Source organism: Aulonocara stuartgranti (assembly GCF_965226115.1).
Source record: "Aulonocara stuartgranti genome assembly, chromosome: 7".
Taxonomy (NCBI): Eukaryota; Metazoa; Chordata; class Actinopteri; order Cichliformes; family Cichlidae; genus Aulonocara; species Aulonocara stuartgranti.
The window spans coordinates 11115399-11131450 of record NC_138945.1 but is presented as its reverse complement, the minus strand read 5'-3'; the positions used below and the strand labels follow the sequence as shown (position 1 = coordinate 11131450).

At 41.7% G+C, this 16052-nt stretch overlaps 1 protein-coding gene across 1 annotated transcript; it reads right to left on the bottom strand.

Moving 5' to 3' along the window:
• Positions 1 to 292: 292 nt before the first annotated feature.
• ano10b (anoctamin 10b) lies at positions 293 to 14187 on the bottom strand. Its single transcript, XM_082542696.1, has 16 exons — positions 13737 to 14187; positions 13565 to 13627; positions 11675 to 11937; positions 8948 to 9121; positions 7916 to 8053; positions 6397 to 6513; positions 6110 to 6226; positions 4476 to 4814; positions 4201 to 4383; positions 3996 to 4051; positions 3834 to 3908; positions 3343 to 3507; positions 2970 to 3161; positions 2757 to 2894; positions 2562 to 2678; positions 293 to 2471 (listed from the first exon to the last, which is right to left on the bottom strand). The coding sequence occupies exons 3-16, from the start codon at positions 11928 to 11930 to the stop codon at positions 2448 to 2450; spliced, it is 2091 nt and encodes a 696-aa protein (XP_082398822.1). The 5' UTR covers positions 11931 to 11937; positions 13565 to 13627; positions 13737 to 14187; the 3' UTR covers positions 293 to 2447.
• Positions 14188 to 16052: the final 1865 nt, after the last annotated feature.

Below are 16052 nucleotides of genomic sequence, written 5' to 3'. Positions count from 1 at the left end.
AAGATTTATTATGCAACTTATAATGTTGTCAGCATTATATTAGTGTCATTACTGCAAAGATGTGGACATGTAGCTTTACATAGTTGTTTCACAGTAAAAATGCACCATGCAAAGAATACTGTGTGCTTTTTCTTGCAAGAGTATGATTGTGTCTATCAAATATTCCCATCATTTTGTTTAGTTCTAAACGATCCAGAAAAAGGAAAACAAACTGCACAAATGAGCCCAGATTGTTGTCCGTTAGTTTTCTGGTGATCAATATAACCAAATACAAGAACTTCACAACAAGTAATTCCTTCTGTCAGTTTATTGAGACAGCCAGCAAATGCTGTGGTCAGAGCTGAAACTCCGATCCTTGTCTAAAAGTTTCTTTTCATTAACTCGTGACCACTTCACACAAACACACACAGGCCTACGATTAGTGTCAGGATTGTACATGTGCACCTGAAGCCTCTTGAGAAACTCTCACCATCTATCAGCACCTTTGCTGAATCAGTCCTTCAGCAGGGACCAGGCTTGTGGAAAGCTGCATGCAAGTAAAATAAAAACGTGTGGTGCCCCCTGGTGGCTGAAAAGACTACTAACGCCTAAAAATAATACAATAACTTATCTAAGAACAAGACACCACTGTTCAGCATGTGCAGAGGGCATGGTGGGCTTCCCCTAGCGGCTTCACGTTCTGCACATTTCTCATAATATCTCAGATTAATCTGCACTGAACAGTGCAATAACACTCGTATAGTGATAGAGACTACAAGGTTTCAACAAGCAAGTAAAAATCCCACACATACAAAAATAATGCATTTCTAAAAGCAAAGCACATAGCGATTCTTTGGTTGCTCCTAACTGCTTTCAGTGCAAACATTGGTACACAGTTTACTGTATTTAGCTCATGCTAAATGTCAGGAAGTGCATTTGGTGTAAAACTGTGAGATCAGCTGTGAAGGCAGCTGCTGTGGTGATCCCTTATGACAAGAAAACAGTTGAAAGTAGCTTTTATAGTTGTCGTGTTGACAGTATCTTCAAGGGAGTATCCACAGTACTTCCTATTATTTGGTCCTTTGCATAAAAGTACATTTAGCAAAATACACCACTGTGTTTTGCTTTTTCGCTTCCAATACTCACTAAACTCACCTGTCATCGCTCCTAAAAATACAAGCTGTAAGTTCAAGCTGGAGGTTTTAAAAGCTGCAAAAATCAGTTTTTGGTGTCGACACAAAAAATGTTTCTTTGTAAAGTTAATTTAAACATCCAGCAAGCACACAGTGACATTAGCATCTATTTAGAATTGTGCCTTTAGAGGACTGTAAACATGGATGAGCATTTAAATCATGGATGTAGACAAGCATGTATTCAAATTATTGATTCAAGCAGCTTTAAAGGCTAACTTTTCATGGACAATTGTTGGTTTTTGATATTTACTCCATTGAAGATACAGTCGCCAACTATGAATCCCAAACTGCATCTTACCACCAGGTGGCAGCAGTGAGAAGAAGAAGACCCCAGAGAGAAAACCATGAAAAATATTGCCAAGTGTACTGCCCATCTTTAGAATTGCTAGTGGCCTTTCTTAAATATTGATTGTAAATGCTCTATACATTTTCCTTTAAAAAAAAAAACCTGCTTTACTGTAGGACAGTCTATTTGTAAAAACACAACAATTTAAAAATAATGTAAAACCTTTAAAAAGCAATTAAAACTGTAAACAGACTATGATGTTACAAGTCCATGGCATATGCTGGATCGATCCAGCCCACTTAAATCCCTGTGTATATGTATCACGATGAAGAGATATCAAATAAAGTGAAATTAAGGCTTCGCTGCGCTCAATTGTAATACCACTTTGAACCACAAGATGGTACAGCGAGTTAGTGTGTCATCCAATTATTCAAGCGAGAGTTAGCTCAACATTCACACTGAATTTGTGTTACTATCTTACTTGCCCACCTATTTTGGTAACTAAAAAAGCACAGGCCATGCTTTAAAAAAAGAAAAACATTAGATTAATCAGGAGTCAAATTGTAAGATAGCAACGCTAAAGATGCTGGTTGGGCTGGACTACTACTCTAAAATTTTCTTATAAAACGCTGCCACCTTGTGGCGAAAGTTCTAATTACATTTTAGAGGGTTTCTGCAAAAAATACCTTTGGCCTTCACCTGCAGCGTAACAGTTACATTCCCTTTGCTGTCTAATAAACTATTTAGCTGCTGTTTCAATTGCACGGATATTATGAAGATGCATTTCAAAGTGTGCACATCACAGAAGCATTGGCTTAATCAGTGAGAAAAGAGCTGCAGATACACTTTGGGATCACACAGGGGCACAGCAGTAAACATCGTGGGCCCCGCTGGAGATCCACTACTTTTCTCCTGCTGGGTTCCACACAACGCTAAAGATGGTGGCCTCCAATGACATCAAGAACCATCTCATCAACCTTGAAACACAGTTAGGACACTTCAGGTTGCAGCTTCTGAGGGGGGAAAAACAAAGAAATTATGTCATATGGATGAAGGAGTGCACCAAAATGCTAGACAATGAAGTCAGTGGAGATGGCGTTAACCTGTTCTTTCAGGGCCTGCATGGATGTGTACTCCATTTGATCCCTCTTCTTCCTGATCCAGTCGGGTTCATCGGGAATCAGGGCTGCCATAATAAACTTGATTAAGATCAGCACGTGCTGCAAAACACACGAAGATAAACATGTCAGGGGTATACACAGAAATGTGTTTGATTAGCTGTTTAGTTCTCTTCTTACCTCCCCAAAAACAGCCAACAGCAGGACGTTCGTGCTGCTCAGGCCGCCCTCGCGACACAGCTCTTGTAACCGTGGCGACAGCAGCAGCAACCAGCAGTTAGAAATAACAGAGACGAAACTCAAGACCTCGAAGGCAACCTGGGACACGAGACAACAACGTGAACTGTTTGCTCATAAACGGGACGAGCGTGACAAAGGTTCTGACCTGCTGACCTGCCACACGCCCATGTTAGCCACAGGAGGGGAGAAGGGCTTGCGGAAGAGGTTGCAGATCTTATAGGCGTCTGATCGGATCTCCGTTATGTTGTTGATGAGCAGCAGCACGGCCGTCAGAGGATACACGCAGGAGAAAAGACTCAAATACCCAAACTGCACCAGGAGCTCTATATATTCTGCAAACAGGCCCTGGGACACCACAGGAAGCTATCACTCTCAGTGTATTATAATCAAACTGTGTTTTATAATGTATTTATTGGCTTTATTCACTAATACTGTCCTGAAAAAATATTTTTAGTTGCTATTGGCCAGATTATATTTTAAATATTTCACCCTATCAGTGCATGCCTAATGTTTTCTATATCCTCACAGGAAAAACAGGCAGGGTTCTCTGGTTCCGGAATTTGTCCTCCTTAGGGTCATCTTCACTCTCTGTCCTGTGGGGGGCGCTGATGAATCTGTCCACCAGGAAAGGTATAACCACCTCTGTCACCTGGTTAACCAGCTGACTCACGATCAACAAAGACGCCAGGCGCTGAAGAAAGTAAAACAAGGAATATAATTCTGCCACCCTTTACTTCTTCCACTTTTCCACTGATTATCTAAAGGAGTTCCCCAGAGCTTCATATTAGGACCACTGCCCTTCTTTCTATATAGAATCATTTTTTTGCAGTTATAGCTTGCTTATCTCTTTCAGTTTATTTACACAGTTAAATGGGTCTGTTTAGCAGACACTGAAATAGCTGTACAGAATATATAATGTTCAACAGAAAGATTTTATTACAAAACAGGTGGGCGGAGTTAGAAACTCTAAATGAAATCTTTTGGCTTCTACCATAAAATGCGCAAGACGTAGGTTACCTTACGAAGCAGGGGCACATCCTGCTTGAAGAAGGCAATGTGGAAGAGCACGGCAAAATTGTTGAAGAAGGTGAACTGAAGGAAGAAAGGAGAACCTGTCAAAGAGGAATCCCTGTACTTTATAAGATAATGGTTCAAAAGGAGAGGAAAGCAGGAACTAACCACCAAAATCTTGGCTGTCAGATGGTTCTCGAAGGCGGACTCCTCTCTGTGGTTTTCTAGAGGGACGCAGTAAAAGCATTTCATTAAATGTGCAGGATTTCTATCCTAAAAATTGCCAACACACATACGGTTCAAATGAGAAACATCTCCACTGCATTAACAAACTCATGGCTCTGTATTCTCCTTGCAGTTCAGTCTCACTCACCATATTCAGTCAGACTCTGCGCCACGTTCCTGTAAACATTTCCTAGCATGTTTGTGTAAACGATGTGAAGCACTGAGGGTATGTAGAGCAAAGCCTGAGACAGCAGGGAGTTCCAGTCTTTGTGTAGCTGTTTCACCTGGGCCTCCCCCCAGTAGAAACACATCATACCGAGTACCACTAGCCCTGCAGGAGGAGGCGGGACAGGCATTTCATCTTTTACTGCTAAATCTTTGCAGAATCAGAGAAAATAGAGCAAAAAACATTTCTGCACCTACCTAGAAACAGCCCCACAACTGGGACCGACACCAGCACCATGCGCAGGTCTCTCTTCCATTCAGGGAAAAGAGGCTCCACGCGACCTGTAACGGGGTTTACGCCGAGGTCACCGTAGAAATTGGGCCGAGGCTCTGCAAAACGCTCTGCGAGGTTCATGGTCCCCCAGCGGTACGACAACGAGGAGCTCCGGCGTTTCCACAGCTCCATGAACACCGTGGACCAGATCATGCTGAACATCGCCTGAAGCATGTGGCCGCTGATCATCGGTCCTGAGTCATCATCATTAATTATGACCTTCGATCCCGAGACCGAATCCACCATTTCCTTCTTAACCTCACCTGTGATGACAGGAAGAGTTTTGTGTCCTGTCAGTGACATCCATACAGCGGGGCATCTCATGTTTAATAACTGGATTTAATCAGTCTGGAATCACTGGTCTTTGTGGGAGAAGATAGGACTTTAATGAAAAGGTGGGAAAAAGCCAACAACAGTCCTGCTTCAGACTGTTTCCAATTCATATAAGTTCACTTCTTCTTACAGAAAACATTTACTTTGAGCATTAGTTGTATTTTAAGTCAATTCGAGTCACTCCAGTGACAGTGAAGTAACAGGAAGTAACCTCGGGCAGAATCAGGCTCAGGGGGATGAGGGTAGGAACAGAAGACAATTCTGTGTAGGTGTTTTCTTCTTTGAAGCACAGTATTTTATACTGTATATGGTAAAACAGCATATTTCTTACCTGAAAACTACAATTTATGAAAACAACTAATAAAAATCACCATAAAACTTCCACAACTGGTTTCTGAAATAATTCTTAAAAAGTAAACTCTCATCTTGACATGTTTCTATTAAATATTAATACAAACTTCCAACAGAAGAAAGAAATGTAGTAAAAAGGGTCTGCCACTGTGCTTTGTGTTTAATTACTGGCCGTGGGAACTGCATACATAACTGTTTTGTCTGTGTTAGGTTCTCATGGTTGTCTAAGGAGCTTGAAAAGAAAGCAACTGGACTTCTTTAAGTTTCGTGAAGACGTTTCACAGCTCATCTAAGAGGCTTCTTCAGTTCTAAAACCAAATGGTAACATGACAGGGTGATGCACGGTTTCACAGCGACTTCACCCGAAACCGCTGCTGTTAATGACTCATGCCTTTTTTCACACCTTGGCTCCAGTGTCAAGTCACATGATTAATAGGTCAACAAACCTCTTAAGGGACAACGCCCACCTGGGCTTTGACTCTCCACCATTTGATTTTAGAACTGAAGAAACCTCTTTTATAGTAGATAAAGTCCTTTATTTCGGACAGTTTTTCTCTATTACTCAAAAAGAACAAATATATATCATATATTATAAGTGGCCCATTATATAAAGCAATAATTAGAGAATTAGAGAATTTGTAAAAAATGTTTGGAATCATGTATGCTTTTCGTTCCACTTCTCACGTGTACACCACTTTGTATTGGTCTTTCACGTGGAATTCCAATAAAACTGATTCATCTTGTGGCTGTAATGTGACAAAATGTGGGAAAGTTCAAGGGGGCCGAATACTTTTGCAAGCAACTGTATAAGCATGTTGTTTTTGAGTGCCAAATACATCATAAAGGCCATATGTGGATAAATCCACACACCTACCTGAGAAGTATGAGATGGCCAGGCCCAGTATTGCAGGTGTGAGCAAAGACCAGGTGTAGAAATCAAGGAAGCTGAAGTAAAACGCCACAGCGCTTCCAAAATAGTCATTGACTGAATCTAATAAGTTAGACAGAAATATCTGGTGTGAGCACATCCACGCAGCCATCGATTATGAATCTTAATACGTTCCAGGAGTGACAAATGCATGTAATGTAAGATTTTTACAGCTATTTGAATGAACAAAACTGCACGCAAGCTTAAAAGCAGTGTGTTGTATTTCCACCCACCAAGTGGCTGAGCCAGCTGATTTCCCGAGTACCAGGCTTCACCGAGGTCCTTCAGTTTTTTTCGGTTGTGGAGGGGAAACGTGTCCACAACAACACCAGCTGAGGAAAGCTTCTGCCCTGCAACATCACTCAGTGTCATCACATCGAATCTCTTCAACCCAGGATGACTTGAAGACTTAAAAATAATCATAATCCCTAAACTGTACATATAAGCACATCTGAGGGAAGCAGTTCAGATCAGCGAGAAACTTTGCCATTCATATGCCAGTCCCACAAACCAAAGAAGAATAACTGCACATAAAGCCGCAGCTAAAAGTAGGTCCTAAGCAAAAGTGATGTTCATTACAAATAGGGATGGGTACCGGTATCCGTACCGGTAGTAACATAAACGGTAGTAACCAGACCGAAAAGCAGCGCACATGCTTTATTTCGGTGCTTTTTTTTCCTGAGATGTCATACACTTTGAATTCTAGCCAATCTTTTTATGTTTCTGAGGATAGTAGGCGGGCCCAGGTACGTACGTTCTTTTAGAGCAGAGCTACAGATTAAAAATGCCCAAGGTGAAGCGGTCAAAAGTCTGGCTGTACTTCACAGCAAAATATGTAAACTCAGCAGCCTGCAACAAGTGCTTTAAGGTGATACTGTGATACTGTCAAAGGAGGTAACACCTCAAATCCGATGAAACACCTGGCGACGCATAGCGTTTTTTTTTAAAAGCCAAAAAATGCGCCATATTTGATAGCTTGCTGCGAGACCTCACACCGAGCACATCTACTGCGGGTGGGTTGCCGGTTATCGGACCCTGCCAGTGTAGCAGAAATGATGAGGATGCGTGAGTAGCTTAATGTTGTTGGTGTGTAATTTACGTTGAGTAGGCTAACCACGTTATTACATTAATGCATGTAAGGTGAACTAGCAAACATCATCGTAGTTACATGCGGCTGTCTTCTTGTTTAATGGCAGATACTCCCTTCACACTGGCCAAAAAGGCTAAAATGACCAAAGAAAAAGTGGAAAACAGTTAAACATGAGAGGTTTTTGGACAAAGTTTGTGTTTTTTCCATTGTTTAAGCACTGCTTCCAGCCAAGAGTGATACCATATATGCCCCATAGCTGCAGAAAAGGCTAACATTGTTATATTTTTACAAAAAAAACAGCTGAACATGAGAGGTTTTTGGACCAATTTTGTGTTCTCCATTCTTTAAGCACCGGTTTGAGCACCGTTTAAGCACCAACACCGTTTCAAAAGTACCGGTTTGGCACCGGTATCGGATAAAACCTAAACGATACCCATCCCTAATTACAAACTAAACTAATTATTAGACCAGCCACAAATTAAGTCATGAAAGCCTTGAAAATCCATAAACCTTTGTAGGGTTGCAGCTGTATTAGCCCACAGCTGGAAGGGGGTCCTGGCAAACGCACCATGATGATAAATGACTTAAGAAAAATTACTAACACACACGTGGATGTTGTTTCTTCACACTGAAAACATGACAAAAGCACAAACCACACTCACAGATGTTGTCTCTTCTTTGCAGCATGCGGCTCTCAGGCAGGCCGGGTATCCTCAGGTCCCTCTGCACCCGCAGTCCATCCAGCTCATACTTCACTATGTACTGTCGCTCCGCCAGCGTGAGAAACACCTCCATGTTATCTGTCACACACATGAACAGAGATGCATTAAACAAACGCACATAGAGATTAATCTTTTTTTTCCTTGACCCCAGAAAGCATTTAAAGGTCAAATAGTGAAGATTTTAATGAAATCCCACATTTATTTTGTACAATACGTGAGTGCACAGTTTAACAAAGTTTTAAAGGTATTATAAAAGATCAATCTAAGCAGATACAGGAGATTTGTGCAAAAGGTCAAGCTCAGATTGTAACATCAGATGACCCTCGCTGTCATGCTAAAACATCCAAAAAATGCATTAGCTGGCCTTTTCACAATAAAGTGTTTTCTAATGGTTCAGTTGGTTCAAGTAGACTGGTGAATGTTTTCCATTATCATCCTTTGAATCAGCATACTCAAAAATCAGTCGGAATCGCTTCAACGTTTACCCATGATGCTTTTCCTGACTTTCTGTCATCTGTTACAGCTTTGTCAAACTGAGGAACTGAAACTGCTTGCTGAAGTGAAAGAGCTACATCAAGACGCAACAGCAGACAAATGAGGATTATTTTGAGCTGTGCATCATGCAAAGCTACTGTAGTGGAATCCACGAAGAAAAATAAGGAGCTCAAATTGAGCACAGTAGTAAGAAGCTCACTCAACTGTTCGAATGCTCTTTGAACCCACACGAGTAATGAAAGAACACAGACTGGACTTTGTACTGTGAACACCTGCCAGAGTGTTTGTGCAAGTCATTTTATTATTTTTAGGAAGCTACTATTAGAGAGGAAATTCATGCAAAATAAATAATTGTGGATATTCCTAAATCGTTCTTGGATACAGTGCTCTAATAAGTCTCCCTAAGCTCTACAGGGTACTTCCTAATGTCTTGTTTAACCATGTAAAGTGTGCTCCCCCAAAGCTGCTCCACTGCACCTGAATCTTTAAAGTTGTCTCTGTCATTGTAGGAGAAGGCCTCCATGTCCCCGCTGCGGTAAGTCTTACAAAGACCCAACTCTTCAGCGGCTCGTAGTAACGTGCAGCGGGGGGCCGAGACCACGATGATATCACCGCTGGCGTCCTCACCCGGGTGGGCCAGTAATGCAGCACCTGTTCACAGTGAAGCAATGGTTAAACGGGGACAAAGAGCTGAAAAACCTTAAACATCCTTACACTCAGGAATGAGAGAATCAATTCAGTCTAAAACACGTGCAGTGCTGCGAAGAAGCATCTCCTCCCCATCCTGATAGCTTAATTTTTCCATATTTGTCACATTTACATATTTCAGATCATTAAGATAACCTGAGTCAATAAAAAATGCACTTTTTAAATTATGATTTTATTTATTAATAGAAAAAAAATCTAAAAAATCTATTTTAAAAAAGTAAATCACAAATCATCTGTGATTAACCCCATTTCTTGGAAAGCCGAGTGATACGTTTGTAGCTTGAACCTATTCGCTGGAACGTTGAAGACAATATAATTACACAGCAAGCAAGACACGAAGTAGGCAAAGTTCTTCATGTTTCTCGTGCACGGGAGAGAACTGGACAAACGCCGTTCCTTCGCTTGACCCCAGTTGCTCTCGTCCGCTCCCCCGTAACACTGCTCTTTTATTGAGGTTACATGAATATGCATAGGTTCATTAACATATGACGTCTACATACAAACAAAGAGTACCTTGCCTGTGTGTGTGTGTGTGTGTGTGTGTGTGTGTGTGCGTGTGTGTGTGTGTGTGTGTGTGTGTGTGTGTGTGTGTGTGTGTGTGTGTGGGGTCAGAGTGTGACCCCATAAATAACTTCCCTAAACCTGCTGGTCTGGAAGTCCAACAGTTCATCTAAACAAAAGGCACTTGGCCTAAAACAGATAAAGCCACGTTTATCCTGCCATAAGACAATAAGACAAGGTACGACCTCTTCCCATGCTCCCAGGATGTAGGTGTGCATTCCAGTGTGGAATACACACCAAGCCTTTGCAGCCTGCTAAAGATCACACATCCTATCACTACACAATTGATTATACACCTCTAAGCATATATGGTTAAATATTTCTAAGCATAAATGACAATCAACAATACAAAACCTAACATTGAGTACACTTTCGCTAGCCACGCCCAGGCCTGCCAGACCTGTCGAATCAAGAAATAATTTAAATAGAACCTGTCTGACAAAGTGAAGGAGCTAAAAGATCTAAAAAAGCAACGCATCATGCAACGATCTAAATAAATAACTGAAAAACAATGGCACTGGAAAGGGTTACAGCAGGGGTAGGCAAATCCAGGCCTCGAGTGCCGGTGTCCTGGAGGTTTTAGATGTGTCTTTGATCCAACACAGCTGATTTAAAGGGCTAAATGACTACTCAGCATTTCTTGAAGTTCTCCAGAGGCCTGGTAATGAACTAATCATTTGATTCAGTTGTGTTAACCCAGGGTGCAATCTAAAACCTGCAGGACACCGGCACTCGAGGCCTGGAGTTGCCTACCCCTAGGTTACAGAGTCATTTCTAAGGCTTTGGGACTCCAGAGAACCACGGATATAAGAAACGTGGAACAGCGGTGAACCTTCCCAGGATTGACCAGCCAATCAAAATCACTCCAAGAGCACATCAACGACTCACAGGAGGTCACATAAGAGCCCTATACAAATATTTTAAGAACTGCAGGTCTCACTTGAATCAGTTAAGGTCAGAGTTCATGTTTCAACAAGAAGAAAGAGACTTGGCAAAAATTGCATCCATGCTAGTGTTGACCACGAAGAAGACAAAGGCTCGTCTCACATTTGCCAAAAAAAAAAAAAACTCTTGATGATTCCCAAATATTTTAGGGAAATATTCTGTGGACTGATTAGACAAAAGCAGAACTTTAAGGGGCTTTTTGAAGATTGCTGAAGGAATTTTTGTCCCAATCTGAAAGATTTATCGCAAATGCTGTTGAAGTTCTTGCTGCCAAAGGTGGCACAACCAGTTACTGGGTTTAGAGGGCAGTTCCTTTTTACACAAGGCCACTTTTTTCCTTTAATAAATGAATTTAGAAATTGCACTTTGTACTTACTCAGGCCATCCTTGTCTAATAATAAAACTGGTTTTTCTCGCTGCACCATAAAGCACGAATGTTCATCCTTTCATACAGATTTCCCCAACCTTTCCCAACTTTGTGGTCCCTGCTAGAATTTCAGTAAGGTGTTATGTGGAGATGAGTTTGTCTAGTTTGCATAGCATTGCTTCAACACAAAACACTGCAAAGAGTCGTGGACAGAGCAGTTTTTATCCATTCGTCCAAACATCTTTAGTTGCCATAACAATGATAACAAAGTGAAAGAACATAAATATTATTATCTTAAAGAGTAGTTTCTTTGTGTCTGTGTGTTTATCTGATATGACATGTGGTTTATGGCTGGCATATGCTTTCTGTGCAGCCATGTCAGACATTTTCATAGGAGTCATTTAAATGCATTTATCTGACATGTAGCTTGGAAATGCAAATTCAATCAAATGTTTAAAGAGTAGCAATGTTTCCTGGAAATGATTCTCCTATTACGTTCATTCCTGGCACAAGAGAAATCCTCATAAATGTTTGATCCGCATGCTTTTTCTTTGAAAGCGAGTTTCCAATCGATGCAGAAACTGAAGTGAGCTCTGTGCTGTTGCTGATATCTGAGCCCTCACCTCCATCTTTCTGAGGAGCTCCAATCACCTTGATGAGCCAGCGCTTCGTCTCGGGGCCGACTTTCCCGCCAAGCTTCACCAGAACCAGCGGCTCCACCCGCTCTGAGAAGCAGCAGGGGCAGCTCACTTTGGTCCAGCCGGATCCAGCAGACGGTTTGCTCAGCAACTTTCCTCCTTTTTCATCTTTAGCCTCCAGCTGTTTGGCTGAATCACCGCAGCCCCCAGCTCCACCTTCATCAGCGCCTGCCTTACTCATGATAAGACTGGACACAAATGACAATAAAACGGTATGTTAACTGGTGCTCTTACCCTCAGTGCTAACATCGCCACCTTATTCCCCTTATTTAGTCACACTAGCTTCGTGGCTCAAGGGTCAGCAGTGACAACTGTGACAGACTGTTCACGGTCTCCAGAGGTAAAGAAGACTGATCATGGTGATCGCCACAAAATTAACCGTACCCAGAGGATAAATGCCTAATGACTGTATAACAAAAACCGCCAGCAGGCTAAAGTTTCAGCATGTGCATCCTGTAAAGATCACAAGGCTGTGGTTAGCTATAGACAGCTCACAGACACTGATCCTCAACTTTTCATTTAAGGTCAAAAAGTTATTTTTCAGATTTAATTGGTGACTAAATACACACACAACTAATGACATTTGTATCAACCTCAGCTATACTTGTGTGTTAACACTGTCACTGTGAGCAGACTAGCCTTACTGACCACTCAAAACACTTTAGAGACTACACAAGTCACATTTAACCACACATACATACAGAACTTTATTTACCTCATATTCATGGGCACTTTAGAATTATAATTAACGCCATACATATATCTGGACAGTGGGAGAAAGCCAGAACACACAGTGGAAATTCACGACAGTGGGAAGGAAAAACACCCTTTTAACAGGAAGAAGGGGAGGAAGACAGGACCAAAAGCATACTGTGGAAGAGAACCAGAGATGAATAATAACTAATGATTAAATGCAGAGTGTGTGTGTATACCCATATAATACGTGGAGAAAAAAAAGGTGAGTGAAGAAGAAACACTCAGTGCATCATGGGAAACCCCCAGAAGCCCCAGCAGCCTAGGCTTATTGCAGTGTAACTAAGGGAGGATTCAGAGTCACCTGATCCAGCCCTACAGTGACAAATGCTTCAGGAAATCATTCCTACCATTCACTTTAAAACTGAATCATAACTCTTGTTTCTGTGACAGGTGAACATACCTGTGAGACATGAGACTGCACACAAATATCATCCTGCAGCTGTAGCACATTACTTCCCTCCTGTGATCAATAAAGTATCTAACTAAACATATACTTCAAAAGTAGCATAAATAAAGTTAAATGCAGCGTTTTTTATAATGCAGGACAAGATGGAGGCGTGTTATTTATCATATTAAGTGACTCCACTGAGACCTTTTACAACGCATTATTTACACCATGAGTACAATAATATAACAGCTTATTTATTGCTAGCGTATGTTTATGCATCAGCTATTACATTATGGTAACTACCAGGCAAGCAAGGGAGGTTTTAGATTTGCATGTGAGGCTCACCACGTCATTTTGCAGACATCTGCATGCTTTGGCTGTCATTTCAGTTACTTGGTGAACTCTTAAAATACGAACTTCCTACAAATGCTGCAGTTTCTTGGGTGGAAGCTGTGGTTATATCAGCTCTAACAACGTTTAAAGAAAAATAGCTTCCTCTATTTTCACTGTATCTGCACTTGAACACACACTGACCAAGAGATACGCTTAGTGAGGACGTAACTGAAAGCAGTAGAGCACTTCCTGTGACTGAGTTATGTTTGTGCAGGCGGGGAAAGTGACAGAGAAGCATTCAGCGGTAAAACAGAGGATGAGTCAGGAAAATACAGCACCTGGCAGGGCGGGGATGATGAGGTTCTGGTCTCCAGTCCTAAAGCAGTAGCCCCTCCAAACTCCTGTTTCAGCACACACACAAACACACACACACAACAGTGGACATGAAGGCAACAACTGATGAGCTGTTGTGAAAAAGAGCAGCACACTCTCAGCCTTGCACACACTTACCCAGCCTCAGCTTCAGGTTCCTTCCAGCTTCCTGTCTATTAATTTTTAGGTGTGTGTGTCTGAATCTATTGCAGGAATGCGGAGAAACTTCCCAGAGGCCACAGGGTGTGGAGGGTTGTTTGGTTTCTATTCAGGCTCCTCCCTCCTGTCTGCTCACTGTTACACTGCTGCAGCCGCACCCCAGGGTCCTACTGCACCTCTGCTGCTGTGTTAAAAACAGACAAACCTACAGATGTTCAGACGGTTTGGGGGTTGAAGCTAACCTATAGCGCTGGCTTTGAATATTCCAAAGAATAAAGTCTTGAAAAAGAAATGCGTGAGTAAATCTGTGAAAACACAGAAACAGGATCTTATGCAACAGAAACACGAGGCACACAGAAGTGTACACAGTAGGCTGCTGACACAAAGATTTTGTTGTTGTCCTCCTACAACACCAGAACCATAACATTGAAGACACAGAGCATGCGTGGGTAAGGTTTTAATGCAAATTTGGAGCCAATCAGATTCTCTCAACCTGGATCAGTCAATTCAATTCAGTATAGCGCCAAATCACAACAGCAGTCACCTCCAGGTGCTTTGTATTGCAAGGTAAAGACCCTGCAATGATACAGAGAACCCCAACAATCACTTTAGCATTGGGGTAAGTGGGAAGGAAAAAGTCCTTTTTAACAGGAAGAAACCTCCCAGAATCAGGCTCAGGGAGGGCGAGCCACCTGCTGCCACTTGTGGGCGAGGGGAGGGAGACAGGTTAAAAGACTCTGTGGAAGGAAAACCAGAGATTAAGTGATCTAAGTTGGCAAACCAGCCTTTAGTCAAGACCCCAGATCAATGAGGTGAAAGTGAAAGTCTAACTAAGGAAACATTAAGACTGAAGGCTTCATTTTGAGGTCAAAAGCTACTCTCTCATCCTTCAAATGGAAATTGTATTCTGTGAAATATTGTGATTGCAGCGGTGGACTGGGGCTACCTGCATTTTACTAATGGTGTTCTTGTAAAACAGGGAAGAGATTATCAGCAGATTAATCGGTAACCAATAGCTACAGAGTAGCAAAGATTAGTTAAAATGATCTCCACTGATCAAACAAACAATAAAAAGCTGCTTACGCACAACGATGCTACTCGAATTAGATTGTTATTAGGTTATAACATGGTGCAAACAGTCCGTAAGTGTTAATAATTATGGCTTATATTGGCGTGACTGTCCCTGTGACAGATGGGCAACCTGTTTAGAGTGTACATGTTCCTGAGAGCCTCAGTGCACAGGACACAACCATGAACTGTGAGCTGCTGTCGAGTATCTGTTTTCTTTCATAAAACACCTTTTTTTTTAAAAATAAATAAATTAGGGCAGAAATAACCCTGCACACCCTGCTTCTTGTGTTCAAATTAATCCACACATGCAGTGAATACACGGTCATTTTATTAGGTACACACTGACAGTATTAGATTGGATGCCTTTTTCTTCAGTCTTCCTGGTATATAACAACTAAGGCATGATGATCACACGGTCGCTGCAGATTTGTTGGTTTCACACCCCTAATGTGAACCTCCTGTTCCACCATGTCTTTAAGGTGCTCTGTTTGATTGATGTATGTTGACTGTCGAGGCCATTTGAGTGCAGTGAACTGCTTATCGTGTTCAGAAAAGTAGTTGCTTAATGATTAAACTAGATGATTAAATAATTTATAGGAAGTTGTTTGGCCCCAAAGTGTACCAAAAAAACATTACTACACCACCACCCTAAAACTTTAAGACAGAAAGGATCCGTTTTTTCATGTTGTTAACGCCACATTCTGTCCGAATTTGTGTCTGAAAGTGTTGCAATAGAAATCGTGACTCATCACACAGCGCAAAGTTTTTTCACCCTTTTGGTGTACAGCTTTTGTGAGCCTCTGAATTACAACCACAGTTTCCTGTTCACAGCTGACCGGAGGAACAGAAAGACTGCGTGCTGTTCTGCTTCAGGGCTTGATGTGTTGTGCATTCGGAGATGCTCGCCTGCAAACCTTGACTGTAAGGACTTTGAGTTACTTTTGCTTTTCTTTTAGCTCAAAGGGATCCAGATATTTTACTGTGACCGCTGACATGAACAACCACGTCACATTGAAAGTCTTTTGAACCCCCCCAAAACATCTCTACATTCAGAGGCAAAAGCAACACCTCAGTTTTTAAAATATAAGATTAAAAGATTCAAATACTCCACCCTTCATCTCTTACAATGTAATTTAAAGTCATCATCCATCATCACGCATCACGGTTGCAGAATGGAAGCCACCACAATCAGCGAATAAAAATAAAAAACTGGACAGGCCAACA

Excerpts from the sequence above, each read along its gene's own strand:
- ano10b (XM_082542696.1), bottom strand. The coding sequence starts at position 11,930 with ATGAGTAAGGCAGGCGCTGATGAAGGTGGAGCTGGGGGCTGCGGTGAT. Across the intron at positions 4,384-4,475 it reads AGTTGTGGGGCTGTTTCTAG|GGCTAGTGGTACTCGGTATG; the intron begins GTAGGTGCAGAA and ends CTCCTCCTGCAG. Across the intron at positions 2,895-2,969 it reads CTAACATGGGCGTGTGGCAG|GTTGCCTTCGAGGTCTTGAG; the intron begins GTCAGCAGGTCA and ends CTCGTGTCCCAG.